This window comes from Chiloscyllium plagiosum, chromosome 3 (genome assembly GCF_004010195.1).
Source record: "Chiloscyllium plagiosum isolate BGI_BamShark_2017 chromosome 3, ASM401019v2, whole genome shotgun sequence".
Lineage (NCBI taxonomy): Eukaryota > Metazoa > Chordata > Chondrichthyes > Orectolobiformes > Hemiscylliidae > Chiloscyllium > Chiloscyllium plagiosum.
Genome location: NC_057712.1, coordinates 51,047,416 through 51,072,196, shown reverse-complemented (window position 1 = coordinate 51,072,196; position 24,781 = coordinate 51,047,416). Strand labels below are relative to the sequence as shown.

The following is a 24,781-nucleotide window of genomic DNA, read 5'->3' as shown; positions in this document are numbered from 1 at the left end:
TTTGATAGACACATAGATGACTTTACAACGAAGGGTATATATGTTAATTTGATCTGAGGGTAGGATGAAAGGTCAGCACAACATTGAGGGCTAAAGGGCCTGTAATGTGCTGTATGTTCTATGTAACTTTGCATGGGCTGTATCAATTTAAAGGAATGTCCTTTGGAATGAAGAATGCACCAACCACATTTCAAAGACTTAGGAACAGAGTTGTAGCTGTGTATATCGATGATTTAGTGATCTTTAGCCATTCATGAAAACAATTACGTGGTGCATTTGGCAGAGCTCTTTGAAAATGTACAAGAGGCAAGACTGGTTTTGAATTTACTAAAAACTGCATTGCGAAGGCAGAAGTTCTTGGGACACAACATCAGATGGAAGGATGACTCAAAGGAAAGTGGAGACAAGGGCCATCGAGAAATTTCCAAGACCATCCTTGAAGAAAGAGATGCTTTGATTTATGGGATTGAGAGGATTCTACCATAAGTTTGTACCAAACTTTAGTAGCGTGGTGGCACTGCTGATGGATTTGCTAAAGAAGAACATGAAATTTCAATGGACAGAACTATGCCAGGAGGCATTTGAGAATTTAAAAGCCAGGTTAACCACTGCACCAGTTTTAACCATGCTAAATTTCTTGAAACCCTTTAAAGTCACAATTGACACCAGCAATGTAGGGGTTGAAGTGTGTTGATGCAGGAGGATGATGGCGGAATTGAAAAGCCAATTGGTTATTTTCCAAAATAACTCAAAATCCACCAGAGAAAATACTCCACCATTGAAACGTTTGGTACTGGCCTTGCAACACTTTTTAAAAATATATTTTACATTGAAAAAAAGAAAGGTTTTATTTTGAATATTACAACAAATACAAATCCAAACAATTCAAATCAATGAAGCTTGTTCAAGGAACAGCTACTGCGGATCCTTGATAAGTATGTACCAGTCAGGCAGGAAGGACTTTGTTGAGCATGGGAGCCGTGGTTTACTAAGCAAGTTGAATCTCTTGTGAAGAGGAAGGAGATGTGATAGCTCAGTTAGGGTACTTGACAGTTACAAGTTAGCCAGGAAAGACCTAAGAAGAGCCAGGAGGGGACATGAGAAGTCATTGGCGGATAGGATCATGGAAAACCCTACAGCTTTCTATAGGTATATCAGGAATAAAAGAATGATTAGAGTAAGATTAGGGCCAATCAAGGATAGTAGTGGAAAGTTGTAGCATAGAGTCAAACGAAATAGGGGAAGTGCTAAATGAATATTTTTTGTCAGCATTCTCACTGGAAAAAGATGATGTTGTCAAGGAGAATACTGAGATACATGCTATACTAGATTAGATGGGATTGAGGTTCCTGAGAAAGAGGTGTTAGCAATTCTGGAAAGTGTGAAAATAGACAAGTTCCCTGGGCCGGATGGGATTCATCTTAGGTTTCTCTGGGAAGCTAGGGTGGACATTGCCAAGCCTTCATCTTTGATCTTTATGTCGGCATTGTCTACAGGAATAGTGCCAGAAAACTGGAGGACAGCAAATGTTGTTCCCTTGTTCAAGAAGTGGAGTATAGACAACCCTGGTAATTATAGACCAGAGAATCTTATTTCGGTTGTGGGTAAAGTGCTGGAAAAGGTTATAACAAGTAGGATTTACAATCATCTAGAGAGGAATAGTCAACACGGTCTTGTGAAGGGAAGGTCATGCCTCAAAGACCTTATTTAGTTCTTTGAGAAGGGGATCAAACGGATGGATGAAGGTAAAGTGGTTGATGTGGTGTGCATGGATTTCAGTAAGCTATTTGATAAGGTTCCCCACGGTAGGCTATTGCACAAAATATGGAGACATGGGATTGAGGGTGATTTGGTGGTTTGGATCAGAATTTAGCTAGCTGAAAGACGACAGAGGGTGGTGGTTGATGGGAAATATTCATCCTGGAGTTCAGTTACTAGTGGTATACCGCAAGGATAATGCGGAAAAGTGAGACATGATTCACTTTGGAAGGAGCAACAGGAATGCAGAGTACTGGGCTAGTATTAAGATTCTTAGTAGTGTAAATGAGCAGAGAGATCTCAGTGTCCAGGTACATAGATCCCTGAAAGTTGCCACCCAGGTTGATAGGGTGGTTAAGAAGGCACATGGTGTATTGGAAGAAGGATCGAGTTTCAGAACCATGAGGTCATGCTGCAGCTGTACAAAACATGGTCTGGCTGCAATTGGAGTATTGCATACAGTTCTGGTCATCGCATTATAGGAAGGATATGGAAGCTTTGGAAAGGGCTCAGAGGAGATTTACTAGAATGTTGCCTGGTATGGCGGCAAGATCTTATGAGGAAAGATGGAGAGACGTGAGGCTGTTTTCTTTCGAGAAAAGGTTGAGAGGTGACTTAATTGAGCCATATAAGATAGGTTAGATAGGTTGGACAGTGAGAGCGTTTTTCCTTGCAAGGCGATGGATAGCACAAGGGGACATAGCTTTAAATTGAGGGGTGATAGATACAGGACAGATGTCAGAGGTATTTCTTTACTCAGAGTAGTAGGGATGTGGAACGCCCTGCCTGCAAAAGTAGTAGACTTGCCAATTTTAAGGGCATTTAAGTGGTCATTGGATTGGCATAGGGATGAGAATGGAATACTGTAGTTTAGATGGACTTCAGATTGGTTTCACAGGATGGCGCAACATCGAGGGCCGTACTGCGCTGTAATGTTCTATGTTCATTGTAAAAAAAACCCACTAATTACATAAATGAATAATAACTAATAAAAAAAAGAGAAATCATACAAATAATAATAATAACACAGCTCAACGAAACAAAGCAATAGCCCTTGACCATTGAGTGCATAAATTTATACATATTCATATGTTCGTAGTTCCTCCTCTCTGGATACCAGATTAATTAAATAGAATTGTTATGGCTACATAAAGGGTCTTATTGGTACGGCGGACAAATTGGTACCCAAGTAGACCAAAAAGGGCTGCCATATCTTATAAAAATTCTCAGTTTTATGTTGCATCATACTCATAAGAAAGTCTAAGGGGATGTGTTCCATGACTAGCTTATGCCAGCCCTGGAGGATTTTCAGACTGTCACCCTAACAAAATGTTCTTCCTTGCACAAAAAGTGAGGATAGTGAAAAGCCTTTTTTTGTGTGCATCTAATGGAAGTGAATTAATAAGGCCAAGAAGAAGAGATACAAATCCATCTCCACTCCGTCCCCAAGACCTTTTCTATTTCACCTTCACAGTGCTCCAGTATGCCTGCAGCCTGCGGCAGGAACAGAGAGAATGAATAAGTGTGTCCATACTCACTTTGTATTTAGGACACATTGGAGATGCTTCCGCTTTAAATTTTGCAAGGCAGTCTGGAGCCAAGTGGACCCCATGGAGAATCGTCAATTGCAAGGCATGGGTTCTGTTGCAAATTGAGATCCTTCTTGCATTTTCCCAGACATCCTCCCATGCTTCAGAAGAGATCTCAATGTCCAGCTCCCTCTCCCATACCTTATTAAGCCATTTAGACTTGCCAGAGAGTGATAAACATTGCTAACAGAAAGTGTACCTTCAGCGCTCAGCACCCTCTTCTCCATGTCGGACCTGTAAGAATCAGAAGTGTGGTCTCTTTTTGCATCAAATTTCCAACTTGTAAAAACGGAAGAGGGCCCTTCTGGGCAACTCATATTTCTGAGCCAACTGGTCAACAGGCGTCAGTACGTTCCCTTTGAATAAATCATCCAGGCAAGACACACCCCTCACTGCCCATAGTTTAAACCCCGAGTCCATCATCCCCGGCTGAAAACCCGGCATACCAACTATGGGTGTCAAAAAAGATATTTTGGCAATATTGCCCTCACACTGCCGAATTGCCCTCCATTCTTTAACAGTATTAATAACTATTGGGTTATGACAAATTTCCTTAACTGTCTTCATTTTGTCCAAGAACTTCAGGCTGGTAAGGGGCATCTTGCCTGAGATGCTTCGATGTCCAACCAACCATGAGTGAGGGACCTCCCCCTGGGCCCAATCACTCACATAAGATAGTTTTTGTTATCTGGGAGGTCCACTCCTCCCAGCCTGTAAGGTAACTGCAGTTTAGTCAGTTTAGGGGTTGCTTGCGATAGCAGATAAAGGAACTGAATCAGCCATTCAATCTTCTAAATGTTTGCTTCGTAAAAAGCAGAGGTAGCATTCACATCGGATACAACAGTGGAGTAGAATGGTCATTTTAATGAGGACTATCCGATCTAACCAAGACTAAAGTCCTACTTGATTCTGTTGAATAAATTGGCAAAATTGGTTTTAAATACTTGTTTTAAAGCTGATCAAAGACAGGAGTAATAAATATACCTAAGTACAGAAAGCCCTTCTGTGACCATTTAAAGGGAAATCAAGATTTGTCCTCAGGATCAGGCATTCTCAGAAGACCACCCATGGGCAAGGCTTCTGATTTCGCAAAGTTGATCTTATAACCCGAAAAGCCACCAAGTAAATTAATGCATTGTATCAGAAGCAGCACTGAAACTATTCGATTTGATAAAAAGACAAGGACGTCATCCGCACACAATACAATCTTATGTGACTTTGTCCCCAGTACGTATTGCCTCCGCCAGGCTGAATAGGAAATAACAAACCCCCTAGCATAGGCTTTAGCAGTTTCCCAGAGAACGGATGGATTACTGGCCGAGCCTGAATTAATGTCTAAAAAAGCCCTGAATTCAGTAGAAAAAAATTCAGTTAACTTACTATCCTTGAAGATGAAGGGGTCCAGTTGCCAATGCCTCGAACCTTCCATAGCATTCTTACCCCATCATATACACTGGGGTGTGATCAGAAGTGTGATATTGCCAGTTGTACATGACACCACTGAGCCCAAATGGGCTGTGGGGGTCAAAAAAAGATCAATCCTAATATGGCATTTATGCGGATTCAAGAAGAACGTAAAGTCCCTATCAGTAGGGTGAAGATGCCTCAAATATCTACCAATCCCAGTTCAGCACACAAATCCCTTAATTGCTTAGATTGCAAAGAAGATATCGGAGGGGCTTTGGGCAATCTGTCCACCATAGGATCTATTAGACAATTGAAATCACCTCCTACGATAATATGCTGAGATGCAAGGATAACAAGTCTAGAAAGTGCATCTGTCAAGAACTTAAGGGGGTGAGCCAGGGACAGTAAACATTTAAGATCCTGTATTCTTCCCCATGTATCAGAGCTTTAAGGATTACAAATCTGCCGTTTGTGTCTTCAATATACTCTAACAAATTAAAGGGGAGATTCTTCCCAACTAGAATGGCTACCTCTCTACTCCTCATATTGAAAAATGAGGAACAAACCCGGTCATACTCATTCTGTTGCCATTTCAAATGCTCTGCATCATCTACTGAAAATGTGTTGCTGGAAAAGCGCAGCAGGTCAGGCAGCATCCAGGGAACAGGAGAATCGACGTTTCGGGCATAAGCCCTTCTTCAGGAATGAGAAAAGAAGGGCATTCCTGAAGAAGGGCTTATGCCCGAAACGTCGATTCTCCTGTTCCCTGGATGCTGCCTGACCTGCTGCGATTTTCCAGCAACACATTTTCAGCTCTGATCTCCAGCATCTGCAGACCTCACTTTCTCCGGTCTGCATCATCTAGGTGTGTTTCCACCCTCTCCCTTTTAAGGCAAGAAAGTACTTTCTTCCTCTTGACCAGCGAGTGACTCCTCTTAATGAGTTCTCCCAGAGAGGGAGAATTCAAACTAGAGATTGTTGAACTTCAATGCAAGAAAATCCAAAAACCAACAAATTTACAAACTTACAAAAACTATATACATCAAAAACAAAAAAAAAATCTCCAAAGTCACTGATTAGAGAAATTTATCTCCTATTCAAAGGGAGCACCTACACAGCCCAAAACCCTACTAACCTTCCCAACCACCCTCTCAACTCCTACCAGCTAGGGTCGCGCCACATACACCAGTAGCCGAGGTAGGAAAAAAAAAACAAAAACAAGATTAGTACGAGAAACAAGTTAAAAATAAATATATCACTTATCCCTTGGTATAACTTAGCTTAGAGATTAAAGATAAATACTCTATCCACTCTGAACACAATTTAATGCAACATATCACCAATAGAAATGAAATTCCACCACGTCCACTTTAAAGAAGAACAAACGTGAACAGCTCTGTCCTCTATGTCCATTCAATCTTCCCATTTAAGTCAGTGTGTGAACAAATTTCCTTGCTTTCTCTGGTGAGTCGACTAAATATATAGATCCATTATGATTGATCCAAAGCACCGCTGGATATCTTAAAGAATACTGGATCCCAAGCGCTCTCAATCTCTTCTTGATGCCATCGTAGGACTTTGTTTTCCAGATCACCGCCACCAAATATAGAAAGAACATGACACTGCAGCCCCCACATACCAATGCCCTCGGACCCCTCCCCTGGGCTCTGGAAGCTTCCATGACTCTCTGCATGTCTTTATAATGATGGAACCTTAAAAGGACAGGGCGGAGGGCGCTGATCCATACCTGGTTTTTGAGTTGCAATCCGGTGAACTCTCTCAATCTTTAGCCTCCTCTTTATAGTCTCCAAACTCAGGAATCTGGGGACCAGTTCTCAAAGACGTCCACGAGTCATTTACCTCCATCCACTCCAGTATGCCAACAACATGCAGGTTCTTTCGTTTTTGAGATCATTATCAGATCCAACAAACCATGGATCTGTGTTTCCAGGGCTTCAATCCGGCCCTTGGAGTAATCAGTCTCTGCCTTTACCTTTGCGGCCCGGCGCTAGAGTTCATCAGTCCTTTTCCTCAAGTCTTGCAGCATAGCAGATACTGGAGCCAGCTTCTTCTTGATTTTTTCTTCAATCTGCTTCCCCAGGACCTTGCAAGATTTGGCCAGCTCCTCAAACAAAGTCTGGTGAAAAAGCAAGCCCACTGCTCCAGTGGGCTGGGCCATGGCCCTGGTTCCGGACCCGGGCGAACGTCCTCCTTTCTTCAGCATTCTCCCGCAGTAAGTAGCTTTTTCAGGTTCTCTAGCTCTTTTAGTGTGTTTGTACTCACAGTAACATGGATGGGCTTGGTTCCAGCTCTGTCCTATCGATGTTGAGGCGTGGAGCCCAGCAAGCATGATCCTAGCAGGACACTGCCATCTTGGATCCCCTGGCCTTACAACATTTTAATGTTTACATTATGAACAATGTATCAGAGATGGCTGTATGGATGGACCACAACCCTTTTACCTTTTTGGAAAGATTTAAAGACAAAAATATGCAACTATTTCATTACAGTCTTGTGATACAGGCTTTTAATTTGCAAACTGTACGCATTGCCAGTTTAAAAGAAAAACTGTAAATAACATAGAACCGGTATGGTCCAATGTTATGTATATGCTGAATTAGTATGAAACATATAACTTTAGAATACTATTTATTGTGAGATAATGGTGTTAAGATTTAGAGAGAGAGAAAAAAAATGAAGCCATCTTTTCAAAATGAAATCTGCTGCCAAGAAGTGAAATGGGGCTGTACAACAAATGGAAATGGTCTTTGAGAAAGCTGGAATCAGACAACATCAATCATTTCAAAAGGAAATGCGAGAGGTACTTGAAAGGCTTTGGAAACTGAGGTATGGAAGAAAGGGGACTATCTAGATTGCTCCACAGAGTGCTAATATGAACTTGATGGGTTGAATGGCCTCCTGTGTCATAATCATACTTGCTTTCATGGCTCCAAACAGCTTGCATTGCCATTGACTTTCCGTTTGTACAATTCTGCTCAGTGATATAACATTGCGCTACATAGAGACACAGAGATGTACAGCATGGAAACAGACCCTTCGGTCCAACTCATCCATGCCAATCAGATAACCCAACCCAATCTTGTCCCACCTGCCAGCACCCGACCCATATCCCACCAAACCCTTCCTATTCATATATCCATCCAGTTGCCTTTTAAATGTTCAATTGTACTAGCCTCCATCACTTCCTCTAGCAGCTCATTCCACACGCACACACACCATCCTCTGCACGAAAAAGTTGAGTCTTAGGTCTCTTTTATATCTTTCCCCTCTCACCCTAAACCTATGCCCTCTAGTTCTGGACTCCCCTACCCCAGGGAAAAGATCTTGTCTATTTACCCTCGCCATGCCCCTCATAATTTTATAGACCTCAGTAAGGTCACCACTCAGCCTCTGACATTCCAGGGAAAACAGCCCCAGCCTATTCAGCCTCTCCCTATAGCTCAAATCCTCCAACCCTGGCAACATCTTTGTAAATCTTCCCCGAACCCTTTCAAGTTTCACAACATCCTTCCAATAGGAAGGAGACCAGAATTGCATTCAATATTCCAACAGTGCCCTAATCGATGTTCTGTACAACCACAACATGACCTCCCAGCTCCTGTACTCAGTATCCTGACCAATAAAGGAAAGCATACCAAACACCCTCTTCACTATCTTATCTACTTGCAAATCTACTTTCAAGGAGCTATGAACCTGCACTCCAAGGTCTCTTTTTTTCAGCAACACTTCAGAGAACCTTACCATTAAGTGTATAAGTCCTGCTAAGATTTGCTTTCCCAGAATGCAGCACCTCGCATTTATCTAAATTAAACTCCATCTGCTACTCCTCAGCCCATTGGCCCATTTGATCAAGATCCCATTGTAATTCGGGGTAACTTTCTTCATTGTCCACTACACTGCCAATTTGCATCTGCAAACTTACTAACTATATCTCCTATGTTCACATTCAAATCGTTTATGTAAATGACGAAAAGTAGTGGACCAGCACCGATCCTTGTGGCAGTCTACTGATCACAGGCCTCCAGTCTGAAAAACAATCCTCCTCCACCACCCTCTGTCTTCTGCCTTTGAGCCAGTTCTTGTCCAAATGGTTGGTTCTCCCTGTATTCCATGAGATCGAACCTTGCTAACCAGTCTCCCATGGTGAATCTTGTCAAATGCCTTAATGAAGTCCATATAGATCACATCTACCACTCTGCCTTCATCAATCCTCTTTGTTACTTCTTCAAAAAACTCATTCAAGTTTATGAGACATGATTTCCCATGAACAAAGCCCTGCTGATTATCCCTAATCAGACCTTGCCTTTCCAATTACATGTACATCCTGTCCCTCAGGATTCCCTCCAACAAATTGCCCACCACTAATGTCAGGCTCACTGATCTAAAGTTCCCTGGCTTGTTGCAAAGTCTAGATTTGTGCCACAAGTTTCCAAACCATAAAGAGAAAAGCTTCAAAATATTTTTCACATTTGTAAATCTTAAATATGGTATTTATGTCAATACTCAAGTTGCTGGCTTGTGGTTCTCAATGAAAAATGGGACAGATAACGGTGCAAGGAAAATGTTTTGCAATATTGAACAGCACAGATGTAATCAAGTTCAAAAGGACCTGAACAGTTTATTCTATAAACATACCATCTAATCCATGTACGCATACTATGAGATGAACACCATCATCTACATTCACATCCTCCTCCAAGCTGAAGTATGGATTTTTGGAAGCCAAATCAGGAAGATCACTGTACATAAAGCCAGGAAACTTTAGTAACTTCAGATCTTCTTTTGCCTGGAGAAAACTAAAGTCAGTACAAATTTAGTCACTTTATTAATTCAAACATCTTTAAAGAATTAATTTAATTACCAAGGAAATGTTACAATACCATAACAAGCCTTTTTATTAAGAATTCATTGCTACAAGCTGAAACTTATTTTACTTTCACATGACAAAATGCAAAATAACTCAAGATATGAATGCTTTTGGATAATTTATTTTTTAGGAAAACTGGTAGCATAGAACCTCCGTGATTTTTCTCACTACCAATGCATTGCCTGATTTTAAGATGAGCCCTTAAAAGGAACACTGTTATCAAAGCTGGTGAATAGTAGTTTCAATTCACAGTAGATCAGAAACAGAATGTTAAAAAAATACACCTCCATTAGAGTTGACATTGTAAAGCTGAGGAAACTGCCACCAAATGTAATTAATTTGAGTTTGCAATGTAAGGCTTATGAAATAAATGTAAGGCTTATGAAGTAGTGCTTCGATAGATTTATAATTTAAGTCAATTTAGTCCGGATTGAAAAGCAAAATTATTTTGCTTCAGAGTAATAAGATCAAGTCAGTAATGCTGAGTGCACAAATGCAAGCTGATTGACATCCAGATATTTTAGAAGGGCATTGTAGCTAAATATACTTCAAATTAACCTGGAGGTTCAGACACTTCCAATAAGTGTGACACATGCACAACCAAATTAGCTAGTTTCTGCTCAATGACTAAAATGATTTTTCTCACTCACTTGTGGGGCATGGGCACTGCAGGCTTGCCAGTATTTATTGCCCATCCCTAGTTACTCTTGATGTGGTGGTGGTCAACTACCTTCATGAACCACTGAAGTCTAAGTGCTGTATGTGCCTTTAGGGAGGGAGTTCCTGCATTTTGATTTAGCAATGGCGATGCACTTTCAAGTCAGGATAGTGAACAGCAGTGGGTGGTTTTCCCAATATCTGAAGTGGGCTTAGAAGATGATTCCTATGGATTCTGGTGAATTTCTGCAGTGCATCTTTAGACAGTACACATTATTACTAAGGAGTGGATGTGGACCCAATCAAGCAGGCTGCTTTGTCCTGGATGGTGTCAAGCTTCTTGAGTGTTGTTGGAGCTGCACTCATCCAGGCAAGTGGGGAGTACTCAATTGAACTCCTGAGTTGCAGATGATGGATGATGGTAATCAGGTGGTGATTTACTTGTCACAATAATTCTAGCCTTGGATCTGTTCTTGTGGTCATTCTGTTTTTATTGAGAGTCCAGTTGAGTTTCTGGTCAATGGTAACACCAGGATGTTGATAGTGGGGGCTTCAGTCATGGGTAACACCACTGATTATTAAGGGGTAGTGGTTAGATTGCCTCTTATTGAACGTGGTTACTGTCAGGCATTTGTGTGGTAAAAATGATATCTGCCACTTGTCAGCCAAAGTCTGGACATTGTCCAAAGTTAAAAATCACACAACACCAGGTTAAAGTCCAACAGGTTTATTTGGCAGCACTAGTTTTCAGAGGCTGCTCCTTCATCAGATGGTTGTGGAGCACGACCATAAGACACAGAATTTATAACAAAGGTTTACAGTGTGATGCAACTGAAATGATATTGAACAAACATACATTGCTGTTAAGTCTTTCACCTTTTAGAATGGGTTGCTGCCTTTGGTTCATGAAAATGTAAATCCCAGAACTTCTTTTAACTCACATTCTCGAGATAACTTAAGATTTATAAAGAAAAGGTGACGTATTAGCTCAGACAATACATTAACGATGTGAGCTTAGAGTCTGTTTGTATTCCAATCTTGAGTCAGACTGTTTCTATTTCCAAAGTGAAATTTATAAAATATTATATGGATTGACTGTCTGCAGATTGTGTGCTTTTTGAGCAAAATAGAATGTACCTGCAAATATAATTCTGCAATTGCAAATTCACCCCATAGGCTTATGTCTGTGTGTGCATGCTTGGTGAAGTGTGTGAGAGTGAAATGGAGTATAAGTCTGTGAGAGGGTGTGTGCATGGGTGTGAGTGTATGTGTGAGAGAGACAGGTATAGAGAGAGGAGAAAGAGAGAAAAAGAGAGAGACAGAGAGAGACAGACAGACAGAGAGAGAGAGAGAGAGAGAGAGATGAATCCAAGGTCCCAGTTGAGGCCATCGCCATGGGTACTGAACTTTGCTATCAGCCTGTGCTTAGCCACTCTATGTTGTTACGTAGCCCAAAGTCCACCTTGGAGGATGGTCACCCGAAGATCTGAGGCTAAATCTCCCTGACCGCTGAAGTGTTCCCTGACTGGGAGGGAGAACCTTTGTCTGGTGATTGTTGCGTGGTGTTCATTCATCCATTGTCATAGCATCTGCTTGGTCTCGTCAATGTACCATGCCTCGGGGCATCCTTGCCTGCAACGTATGAGATAGACAATGTTGGCCAAGTCACATGAGTACTTGCTGCGTACATGGTGGGTGGTGTCCCCACGTGTATTGGTGGCATTCATATCGTCACTCTGACACGTCTTACAGTGGTTGCCATGACAGGGCTGTACAGTGTTGTGGTCGATGTTGTCCTGAAAGCTGGGCAGTCTGCTGTGTACAGTGGTGTGTTTAAGGTTTGACAGTTGTTTAAAGGTGAGAAGTGGAGGCATAGGGAAGGTCTTGGCGAGGAGTTCATCCTCATTGATAATGTGTTGCAGGCTACAAAGAACACGGCGTAGTTTCTCCGTTCCCGGGAAGTACTGGACAACAAAGGGTACCCTATCGGTTGCATCCCATGTCTGTCTCCTCAGAAGGTCATTACAGTTTCTCACCGTGGCACATCGGAACTGGCGATCAATGAGTTGAGCATTGTACCCTGTTCTTATGAGGGTGTCCTTCAGCGCCTTCAGGTGTCCGTCACATTTGAACAGATCCTGTGTATGTGTAGGGGATGGCTGTTTTGATGTGTTTAGGGTGGAAGCTAGAGAAGTGTAGCATCATAAGGTCATCCTTGGGTTTGCGATAGAGTGAGGTACTGAGATGCCCATCCTCAGAACGTATCCAAGAATGAGATAGATACTAAAGAGTAGTCCATGCTAAGTCTGATGGTGGGATGAAACCTGTTGATATCACTGTGTAGTTGTTTCAGTAACTCCTCACCATGGGTTCAGAGGAAGAAAATGTCATCAATATATCTGGTGTATAGTGCTGGTTGAGATCCTGTACAGCAAAGAGGTCTTGTACAACGAAAATGTTGGCCATACTGGGGTGCAAACATGGTCCCCATGGCAGTTCTGTGCATCTGGATGAAGAACTGGTGGTCAAAGGTGAATACGTTGTGGTCGAGGATGAAGCAGATGAGTTGGAGGATGGTGTTCAGAGAGCCCTACGCATACGCAGGACCTGTTAAGATGAGGAGGAACGTAATGGACACTGAAGGTGCTGAAGGACGCCCTCATAAGAACAGGTTACGATGCTCAACGCATTGATCACCAGTTCCAACGTGCCACAGCGAGAAACCATAATGATCTCCTGAGGAGACTGACATGGGATGCAACTGATAGGGTACCCTTCGTTGTCTAGTATTTCCCAGGAACGGAGGAACTATGCCATGTTCTACGCAGTCTGCAACACATTATTAATGAGGATAAGGACCTCCCCAAGACCTTTCCTATGCCTCCACTTCTCGCCTTTACACAATTGCCAAACCTTAAAACAAACCATTATTCAGAGCAGACTGCTCAGCCTTCAGGACAACATTGACCACATCACCGTACAACACTGTCACGGTAACCACTACAAGACGTATCAGAGTGACAACATGTATACCACTATTATATGTGGGGACACCATCCATCATGTACGTGGCAGGTACTCATGTGACTCGGCTAACATCGTCTATCTTATATGCTGCAAGCAAGGATGCCCCAAGGCTTGGTACATTGGAGAGACCAGGCAGACGCTACGACAGTGGATGAATGGACACCATGCAACAATCGGCAGATAGGGATGTACCGTCCCAGTCGGGGAACACTTCAGCAGTCAGGGACATTCAGCCTCAGATCTTTGTGTGACCATCCTCTAAGGTGGACTTTGGGATATGCAACAATGCAGACTGGCCAAGCAGAGGCTGATAGCCAAGTTGATATCCATGGGGATGGCCTCAACTGGGACCTTGGGTTCATGTCACACCACAGGTGACCCCACTACACTATACACTCTCACACACACACACACAAACATGCTCTTACATATTCTGACACTCATGCAGATCCTCTCTCATACACACACACATACATCCCCCCCCCCCCTCACACGCATGCACACACCCTTTCACAGGCTTATACTGCAACACACTCACATACACACTGTACCAAGCATGCACACATGCAAACACACTCTCTCACGTGCACACACACACACGAGAATTTGCATTGCAGAATTATATCTGCAGCTACTTTGCTCAAAAAAATCACACAGTCTGCTGGCAGTCAATCCACTGTAATATTTTGTAAATTCCACTTTGGAAATAGAACCAGTCTGATTCAAGATTTTGATACAGACAGACTCTAACCTCACACCTTTAATGAATTGTCTGAGCTGAGATGTCACTTTTTTTTAATATAAAACCTTTAATTATCTCGAGAATGTGACTTAAAAGTAGATCTGGGATTTACATATTAATGAACCGAAACCTGCAGCCCATTCTAAAAGATGAAAGACTTAACAGCAATGTATGGTTGTTCAATATCATTTCAGTTGCATCACACTGTAATCTTTTGTTATAAATTCTGTGTCGTATGGTCCTGCTCCACAGCAAAGTAGCAGTGCTCTGAAAGCTGGCACTTCCAAATAAACCTGTTGGACCATAATCTGGTGTTGTGTGATTTTTAACTTTGTTCACCCCACTCTAATACCTGCTCCTCCACATCGTGGATATTGTCCAGATCTTGCTGCATTTTAACAATGTCTGAGGAGATACAAGTGATGCTGAGCATTGCACAACCATCGGTGAACATCCCCACTTTTAAAATTAGAATCCCTACAGTGTGGAAACAGGCCTTTTGGCCCAACAAGTCCACACCAACCCTCCAAAGCACATCGTGGATATTGTCCAGATCTTGCTGCATTTTAACAATGTCTGAGGAGATACAAGTGATGCTGAGCATTGCACAACCATCGGTGAACATCCCCACTGTTAAAATTAGAATCCCTACAGTGTGGAAACAGGCCTTTCGGCCCAACAAGTCCACACCAACCCTCCAAAGAATAATCCACTAGACCCATTCCCCTACCTATATTTACTCCTGACCTAGGCTACACATCGCTGAACACTATGGGCAATTTAGCAACACAAATTCACCTAAACTGCACATCTTTGGATTGTGGAAGATAACCAGAGCACCCCGAGGAAGCCCACACAGACACGGGGAGAATGTGCAAGCTCCACACAGACAGTTGACCGAGGCTGGAATCGAACCCGGCTACCAGGCGCTGTGAGGCAGCAGTGCTAACCACTGAGCCACTGAACAGCCTTAACTTCTGACCTTATGACGGAGCTCATTGATGAAGCAGTGGATGATCGGGCCTCAAACACTACCCTCAGAAACTCCCGCAAAGCGTCACAGAGCTGGAATGACTGACCTCCATAGTGGCTCAGTCGACATTTCAGCACTTCATCAGGAATGCTCTCCTGCTCTTCAGATGCTGCCTGACCTGCTTTGCTTTTCCAGGCCACTCTTTTTGACTCTGATCTTCAGCATTTGCAGTCCTCACTTTCTCCCTACTAATAGAATTATGATTACTAGATCCAAAGTGTTCTACTATCCTTTCAGGCATTTTGCCCTACCTTATTACCCAAGGAAACATCAAGTATTATGCCTTCTCTAGCAGGGACATTTACATATTGATAAAGAAAATTTTCTTGAACACATTGGCGAATCCATAACCATCCAAACTCTTAACACTATGGTAGTCCCAGTCAATGTTTTGAAAATTAAAATTACCTACTATTGTATCTTTATTATTCTTACATATATCCGCGATCTCTCTACATATTTGTTTCTCAATTTCCCTCTGACGATTGGGGGTCTACAATACAATACAATACAAGGTGACCATTTCTTTCCTATTTCTAATTTCAATCCATATATTTTCACTGGATGATTTTACAGAATTATCTTCTCCAGTTACAATAGTACAGGTAGTTCTCCTGTACCATTCTGGTTGTATTCCAGCAAAACCTCACTTAATACAAAATCACTCAATACAAATAATGGGATCTATGGGAAAAGTGTGGTTGGGGCAGACTAGCAAAAAGGATCACTCACGATTGCTCAAATACCACCCAAATGTCTAAAGCAAAGTATAGCACAGCCTGAAGGTTGAAATCATACTTGTCAACAAAACAAAAATAAATTTGACATAATACATTTAAAAAATGTAAGAAAGCTGTTCTCTATACAGTAACTCTCATCAAAAGCTGTTCTGTCAGAAGCTGACATCGGCGCATGTGCAGAACAGCATGAAGACTGGTGCTCACAGCGCACATGCCCCGAACGACACAGATGCTTCAGCGCATGCACAGAGCACTGACATCGCACATGTGTGGACATTGGCGCATGCACAGAATGTCAAGAACACCGACATCCACACATGCGCAATGTCAGTACCAGTCTTCATGCTGCTCTGTGCATGCAGAGCACAGTGTGCAAACTGATACCCGCTGCAATCGCGCTGTTGCAACGGAGGTAAGCATTCTCCAAAACACCGTTCCCTAATTCTTCAGTGACGTTATAGCTAAATCACGCTGCTGAAACATGCATTCTTCCAAAACAAACTGTAATATTTTCCTTAATCAACAATGCCACTCCCCTCTCCTCTTTTTCTATGCTTCCTCATGCATTTCAAACACGAAACACTGAGCTACCAGTCCTGTACATGCCTCAGCTAAGTTTCTGCAATAGCTCTGACGTCCCAATTCCATGTTGCTAAACGTACCCTGAGTTCATCAGCCTTACTCAAGGACAAAGGAGGGAATTTGTGTGCAGCCAGATGAGGTAGGTGGGGCCCTAAATGAATACAGTGTGTCAGTATTTACCAAAGGGAAGGAAGTGGTGGATGATGATCTCAGAGAAATGACTATCCAGTTTTTAAGCCAAGTTGCTATTAAAGAGGAAGAGGTGTTGTCCATCTCAAAACATTTTAAGGTAGTTAAGACTCTGGGTCCTGATGGGACCTATCCCAGAATATTGAGGGAGGTAAGAGAACAAATTGCTGGAGCACTGACAAATATCTTTGTATTCTCTTTGGCTACTCTCCAATCATCTGGAACCTCACCTTTGGACAATGTTGTTCCAGTGTTTAAGAAGGTTAGCAGGGATAATTCAGGAAATTACAGGTATGTGAGACTTATTTCGGTGGTAGGGAAATTATTGGAAAAGATTCTCAGGGACAAGATCTATATGTATTTAGAAGTGAGCAGTCTTATTAGCAACAGAGAGCATGGTTTTATGCAGGTGAGGTCATGCCTCTCTAACTTGATCAAGTTTTTTGAGGAGGTGACAAAGATGATTGATGAGGGAGAAGTGGCTGATGTTGTTTACGTGGACTTCAGCAAAGCCTTTGGTGATATCCCTCATGGCAGACTGGTACAAAAGGTGATATCACATGGTATCAGTGCTAAGGTGCAAGATGTATACAGAATTGGCTTTATCATAGGAGACGGGGGGAGACGTGGAACAATGTTTTTTGGAATGGAGAGTGATGACTAAAGGTGATCCACAGAGATCAGTGCTAGGATATCTGCTTTTCGTGATTTACGTAACTGATTTGGAGGAAAACATAGCTAGTCCAATTAGTAAGTTTGTAGATGATACAAAGTTTGGAGGCAAAAGGATTCTGGGTAATCCAAGATGGAGAATGAGCACAAATGGTGGCTGTAAGAGCTCCTCATTTTTTGAGGTATTTTAGGTATTGGAGATGATTTCCTATAATTCCAGGAATAACAATTACTGCTTTATAAGGTGTTGGATTGGTTTGGATCTTTGAGGAAAAACAATGGCACTTCTAAAAAGAGAAAGACCGACAAAAGGTAGCAAGCATATGGTCAGTGAGGGAGAGAGAAAGAAACCTACACTGCTAATGGACACAGCAGTGAATTTGCACAGTTACTGCCTTTGCTTTTTGAGTTCATGTATCACTGGACATCGGAGTGCATCTAGGAAAAGTTAGCAAACAGTGAAATTCACAGCTGACCTTGGAGAAATCTGTGTGGAAGATCTCACAGCACAGAAACAGATAAGTGCATATTTTATAAACGTGTAACCTTGCCGTAAGACTACAGTAGCGAGTAGAGTGGGTTCTTTCTTGATTATATGTTTTATTGAAATCTGTCTCTTGATTAAATTTTAAAAATATAAACCATAAGTACTAAGTTCACCCGGAGCACTGTTTTTTTAGAGCAAAAAGACAGTGCTATTTTCTGGGTCTGTAGATTGTGAAGAAGCAAAGATATACTTTAGTAGAGCGATATGCTCTTCCTGTCAAACGTGCGAGTTCAGGACAGTTTCTATGGTACTGATGAATATGTCTGTAGGAAATGTCTTTCAAAGTGAATCCTATCAGATCCTATTGCATGGATCAGTTGGAGCAGCAGTGAGACGCAAATGAAGAACTTACAAGAGCTAGGTGTGATGGATGGCAGTTACAAGAAGGGAGAAAAGCTGCAGATACAGTCAGGTTAACTCCAGGAAAGGTAGGAGGGGTAGGCAGGAGTCTTCTGTGGCTATCCCCATTACAAACAAGTATGTTGTTTTTGAAAATGTAGGGGGTGATGGTCTATCAGGGGAATGTAGCATGAACAGCCAAGTTACTAGTATCGAGATTGGCTCTAATGTATGTTGGAGTACGAAGCAATTGATTGTGATGGGGACACTCTAGCCAGAGGCACAGACAGACGTTTCTGCAGCCACCAGCGAAAAATCAAAATGGTGTGTTGCCTCCCTGGTGCCAAGATCAAGAATATCTTGGAGAGGGTGTAGAATGTTGTCAAAGGGGAGGGACCAGCAGGAGGTAATTGTACACATTGGTACCAACAACATAGGAAGGGAAAAGGATGAGATTCTGAAGGGAGAAAATAGAAAGTTAGGCAGGAATTTAAAAAGTAGGTCCTCAATGTTAGTAATTTCTGAATTACTCCCAGTACGACAAGCTCTTCAGGGTAGGAATAGGAGGATAGGGCAGATGAATGCATGGCTGAGGAGCTGGTGCAGGGGAGAAGGGTTCACATTTTTGGCTCACTGGAATCTCTTCTGGGGTAGAAATGACCTGTACATGAAGGATGGATTGCAACTGAATTGGAAGGGGATTAATATACTGGCAGGGAGATTTGCTAGAGCTGCTCAGGAGGATTTAAACTAATAAAGTGGGAGGGTGGGACCGAGGGAGACAGAGAGAAAAGAGATCAATCTGAGACTGGTACAGTTGAGAAAAGAAGCAAGTCAAACAGTCAGGGCAGGCAGGAACAAAGCAGAGAACAAGGTAGGGGCTAATAAATTAAACTGCATTTACTTCAATGCAAGAGGCCTAACAGGAAAGACAGATTAACTCAGGGCATGGTTAGGAACATGGGACTGAGATATCATAGCAATTACAGAGTCGTGGCTCAGGGATGGACAAGACTGGCAGCTTAACGTTCCAGGATATAAATGCTTTAGGGAGGATAGAAAGGGAGCAAACGAGGAGGTCGAGTGTCATCTTTGATAAGGAGCAGCGTAACAGCTGTACTTAGGGAGGATATTCCTGGGAATACATCCAGGGCAGTTATTTAGAAGGAACTGAGAAATAAGAGAGGGATAATCACCTTATAGGAATTGTATTACAGACCTCCTAATAGTCAGCGGGAGATTAAGAAACAAGTTTGTAAGGAGATCTCAGTTATTTGAAAGAATAATAGGGTGGTTATGGTCAGGTATTTTAACTTTCCAGACAAGACTGGGACTGCCATAGTGTTAAGAATTTAGATGGAGAGAAATTTGTTAAGTATGTACAAGAAAATTTTCTGAATCAGTATGTTGATGTACCTACTAGAGAAGGTGCAAAACATGACCTATGCTTGGGAAATAAGGCAGGGCAGGTGACTGAGGTGTGAGTAGGGGAGCACTTTGGGGCCAGCAACCATAATTCTATTAGATTTAATATAGTGATGGAAAAGGATAGACCAGATGTAAAAGTTGAAGTTCTAAATTGGAGGAAGGCTAATTTTGACGATATTAGGCAAGAACTTTCAAGAATTGATTGGGGGCAGATGTTTGCAGATAAATGGAAAATGGGAAGCCTTCAAAAATTAGATAATGAGGGTCCAGAGACAGTATATTCTTGTTAGGGTGAAAGGAAAGGCTGGTAAGGTGTGGGGATTCTCGGATGATCAGAGGGATTGAGGGTTTGGTTAAGAAAAAGAAGGAAGCATATGTCAGGTATAGACAGGAGAGATTGAGTGAATCCTAAGAAGAGTATAAAGGCTGTCGGTGTATACTAAAGAGGGAAATCAGGAAGCCAAGAAGGGGACATGAGATAGCTTTGGCAAATAGGGTTAAGGAGAATCCAAAGGATTTTACAAATACATTAAGGACAAAAGTGTAACGAGGGAGAGAATAAGGCCCCTCAAAAGATCAGCAAGCAGCCTACATGTGGAGCTGCAGGAGATGGGGGAGACACTAAGCGAGTATTTTGCATCCGTGTTTATTGTGGAGAAGGACATGGAAGATATGGAATGTGTGGAAACCGATGGTTACATCTTGAAAAATGTCCATATTACAGAGGTGGTGGTGATGGATGTCTTGAAGCACATAAAAGTGGATAAATCCTCAGGACCTGATTAGGTGTACCCTAGAACTCTGGAAAGCTAGAGAAGTGACTGCTGGACCCCTTGTTGAGATACTTGTAATATTGATAGTCACAGGTTATGTGCCAGAAGTCTGTAGGTTGGCTAGCGTGGTGTCACTATTTAAGAAAGATGGTAAAGACAAGCCAGGGAACTTTAGACTAGTGAGCCCGACGTCAGTGATGGGTAATTTGTTGGAGGGAAACCTGAGGGACAAGATTTACATGTATTCGGAAAGGCAAGGACTGCTTAGGGATAGTCAGAATGGCTTTGTGCATGGGAAATCATGTCTCACAAATTTGGTTGACTTTTTTGAAGAAATAACAAAAAAGATTGATGGCAGCAGATCAGTAGATGTGATCTATATGTACCTCAGTAAGGGGTTCAACAAGGTTCCTCATGGGAGACCAGTTAGCAAGGTTAGGTCTCATGGAATACAGGGAGAACTAGCCATTTGGATACAGAACTGGCTCAAAGGTAGAAGACAGAGGATGGTGGTAGAGGGTTGTTTTTCAGATGGAAGCCTGCGACCAGTGGTGTGCCACAAGGGGATCGGTGCTGGGTCCACTACTTTTCATCATTTATATAAATGATTTGGATGCGAACATAGTTAGTAAGTTTGCAGATGACACCAAAATTGGAGGTGTAGTGGACAGCGAAGAGGGTTACCTCAGATTACAACAGGATCTGGACCAGATGGGCCAACGGGCTGAGAAGTGGCAGATGGAGTTTATTTCAGATAAATGCGAGGTGCTGTATTTTGGGAAAGCAAATCTTAGCAGGACTTATACACTTAACGGTAAGGTCCTAGGGAGTGTTGCTGAACAAATAGACCTTGAAGTGCAGGTTCATAGTTCCTTGAAAGTAGAGCCATAGGTAGATAGGATAGTGAAGACGGCATTTGGTATGCTTTCCTTTATTGGTCACAGCATTGAGTATAGGAGTTAGGAGGTCATGTTGCGCTGTACAGTACATTGGTTAGACCACTCTTGGAATATTGCATGCAATTCTGGTCTCTATCGGAAGGATATTGAGCAATTTGAAAGGGTTCAGAAAAGATTTACAAAGATAATGCCAGGGTTGGAGGATTTTAGCTATAGGGAGAGGTTGAATAGGCTGGGGCTGTTTTCCCTGGAGTATTGGAGGCTGAGTGGTGACCTTACAGAGATTTATAAAATTATGAGGGGCATGGATAGGATAAACAGACAAGGTCTTTTCCCTGGGGCGAGAGAGTCTAGAACTAGAGGTTTAGGGTGAGAGGGGAAAAATTTAAAAGGGACGTAAAGTCTAACTTTTTCACGCAGAGGGTGGTGCGTGTGTGTGTAATGAGCTGCCAGAGGAAGTGGTGGAGGCTGTTACAATTACAACACTTATAAGGGTATATAAATAGGAAGGGTTTCGAGGGATATGAGCTAAGTGCTGGCAAACTGGACTAGATTAAATTAGGATGTCTGGTCAGCATGGACAAGTTGGACCAAAGGGTCTGTTTCCGTGCTGTTCTTCTCTATGACTCTATGAGTTGCAGTTAGTGAGGAGGATACAGCAGGGTATAGATCAGTTGCAAGCGTGGGCAGAAAAATGGCAGATGGAGTTTAATCTGGACAAATGTGAGGGGATACATTTTGGAAAGTCAACTACAGGTGGAAATTATACAGTGAATGGCAGAACTCTTCAGAGTACTGATATGCAGGGGCAGATATTCTTTAGGGTGCAGGTCTACAGAACTCTAAGGTGGCAGTGTAGGTTGATAATGTACTAAAAGGGTGGCGTGGCATGCTTGCCTTCATTAGAAGGGCACTGAGTATAAGGATAGACAAGTTTTGCAGCAGCTTAGTAGAACTTTAGTTCGGCCACACTTGGAATAATGTTTATAGTTCTGGTCACCAAATTACCAGAAGGATGTGGATACTTTGGAAAGCGTACAGAAATGATTTACCAAGATGTTGACTGGTATGGGGGATGTTAGCTGTGAAGAACAGTTGGATAGACTAGGTTTGTTTTCACTGGAACGCAGGTGGTTAAGGGGGTGATCTAATAGACGTTTACAGTCCAGAGGACCCAACATTGAGTTCTCCAGTTTCAAATAACTTCCCTTTCCATCCCAGACTCCCGTTCCAGTCCACTCCCCCCACTCCTTTTATTCCTCTGATCGACCCTTCCTTCCAGTGACCAACTGGAGTCATTCCTCCCATCGACCTACCAGATCGTACACTATACTTGTGTTCACATATCCCTACCTCACCATCCCGCTCCTCTCCCCAACCAAAACGCTCCCCTAACCCACCCCCCCCCTTTAATTGCAGCTCCCCTTACACCCACCCTCTCTCCTGAAGAAAGGTTACACTTGAAAGGTTGACTTCTCCACCCACCAATGCTGCCTAGCTTGCTGTGTTCTTCCAGCCTCCTGCTTGTCTACCTTGGATTCCAGTTTCTGTCTCTATAAAGTTGCGAATGGCGTGGATAGAGTGAAAAGTATGAGGCATTTTTCCAGCATGCAAGTGTGAACTACTAGGGCACACAGGTTTAAGATGCAGGCAGGGGGCGGGGGGGGGGGGGAGATTGGTGGTTAAAGAGATATGCGAGGCAGGATTTTCAAACAAAGTTGGTGTGTGCTTGGAACGTGTTGCCAGATTTGGTGGTACAATCAGACATATTTGCAGCATTCAGGATCATCTGGACAAATAGAAAGGGAATAAAGAGGTACAGATCCTGTAAGTGAAGACAATTTTAGTAAGGAAGGGCAAAATGTGGCGGCACAGGCTTGGAGGGTCAAAAGGGCCTCTTTCTGAGCTGTATGGCTCTTTTTTCTTTGTTTTGTTCTTACCTCTAAGATCTCTTGCTTTGAAATAAATGTAGTTTAGTTCTTTAGAGTACCTTAATTCTCGGACTTTTCTCATTAGCGTGTTCTTTTCTGATTTAGAATCTTCCTTATCTAAGTTTCTATTTACTCTGCTACATAGGATCCCTCCACAACCCCCTCTCTAATAGTTTACTGTCTCACAGAGTCAGAGGTATACACAATGGAACAGGATCTTTGGTGCAACTCGTCTATGCTGACCAGAGGTCCTATGTAAACCGAGTCCCTTTTGACAGCATTTGGCCCATATCCTTCTAAACTCTTCCTATTCATAGACTCATCCAAATGCCTTTTAAATGTTGTAATCATACTGACCTCCACCACTTCCTCCAGAAGTTCATTCCATAAGCAAACAACCCTCTGCATGAAAAAGATGCCTCTAACGTCTCTTTTATATCTTTCCCCTCTCACCTTAAACCAATGCCCTCTAGCTTTGGGCTTCTCAACTCCGGGGAAAAGACCGTGACTATTTATACTATCCATGCCCCTAATGATTTTATAAATCTCTATAATGTCATCTCTCAGCCTCCGACTCTCTAGGGAAATAGCCCCAGACTATTCAGCTCAACAGCTCAAACTCTCCAACCTGGTAACATCCTTGCAAATCTTTTCTGAACCCTTTCAAGTCTCACAACATTCATCCTATAGGAGGGAGACCAGAATTACACGCAGTATTCCAAAAAAATTGCTGAATCAATGTCCTTTACAGCCTCAACATGACCTCCCAACTCCTATACTCAATATGCTGACCACTAAAGGCAAGCATACCAAATGCCTTCTTCACTATCCTAACTACCTGCGACTTCACTTTGAAGGAATGATGAACCTGCACTCCAAAGTCTCTTTGTTCAGCAACATTACCCAGGACCTTACCATTAAGGGGCGGCACAGTGGCTCAGTGGTTAGCACTGCTGCCTCACAGCACCAGGGTCCCAGGTTCGGTTCCAGCCTCGGGTGACTATGTGGAGTTTGCACATTCTCCCCGTGCCTGCATGGGTTTCCTCCGGGTGCTCTGGTTTCCTCCCACAGTCTAAAGATGTGCAGGCCAGGTGAATTGGCCATGCTAAATTGTCCATAGTGCTAGGTGCATTAGTCAGAGGGAAATGAGTCTGCGTGGGTTGCTCTTCGTAGGGTAGGTATAGACTGGTTGGGCCGAAGGGCCTGTTTCCACACTGTAGGGAATCTAATCTAAGTGTATAAGTCCTGTCCTGATTTGCCTTTCTAAAATACAGCGTCTCACATTTATGCCAGTTAAACTTCATCAGCCACTCCTCAGCACATTGGCCCATATGATCAAGATCAGGTTATACTCTGAGGTAACCTTCATCGCTGTCCACCACAAACCCAATTTTAGTGTAATTTGCAAACTTACTAAACATACCTCCTATATTTACAACCAGATCATTTATATAAACAATGAAAAGCACTGGACCCAGCACCAACCCTTGTGACACACCACTAGTCACAGGTCCCCAGTCTGAAAAGCAACCCTCATTCTGTCTTATACCTTTGATCTAGTTCTGTATCCAACTAGCTAG

General features: G+C 42.6%; 1 protein-coding gene across 6 annotated transcripts in view; it reads right to left on the bottom strand.

The window, feature by feature from the left end:
• The window catches only part of fam135a (family with sequence similarity 135 member A), a 310,864-nt gene that overhangs the window by 64,349 nt on the left and 221,734 nt on the right, over window positions 1–24,781 (bottom strand). For 5 of the 6 annotated variants that reach the window (XM_043681729.1, XM_043681723.1, XM_043681738.1 and 2 more), the window contains one exon: window positions 9,411–9,571. In XM_043681729.1, the coding sequence (XP_043537664.1) occupies window positions 9,411–9,571 (161 nt within the window). Of the gene's footprint in view, window positions 1–7,069; window positions 7,217–9,410; window positions 9,572–24,781 lie in introns of those variants that run through there. The other variant, XM_043681763.1, reaches the window with a different exon arrangement.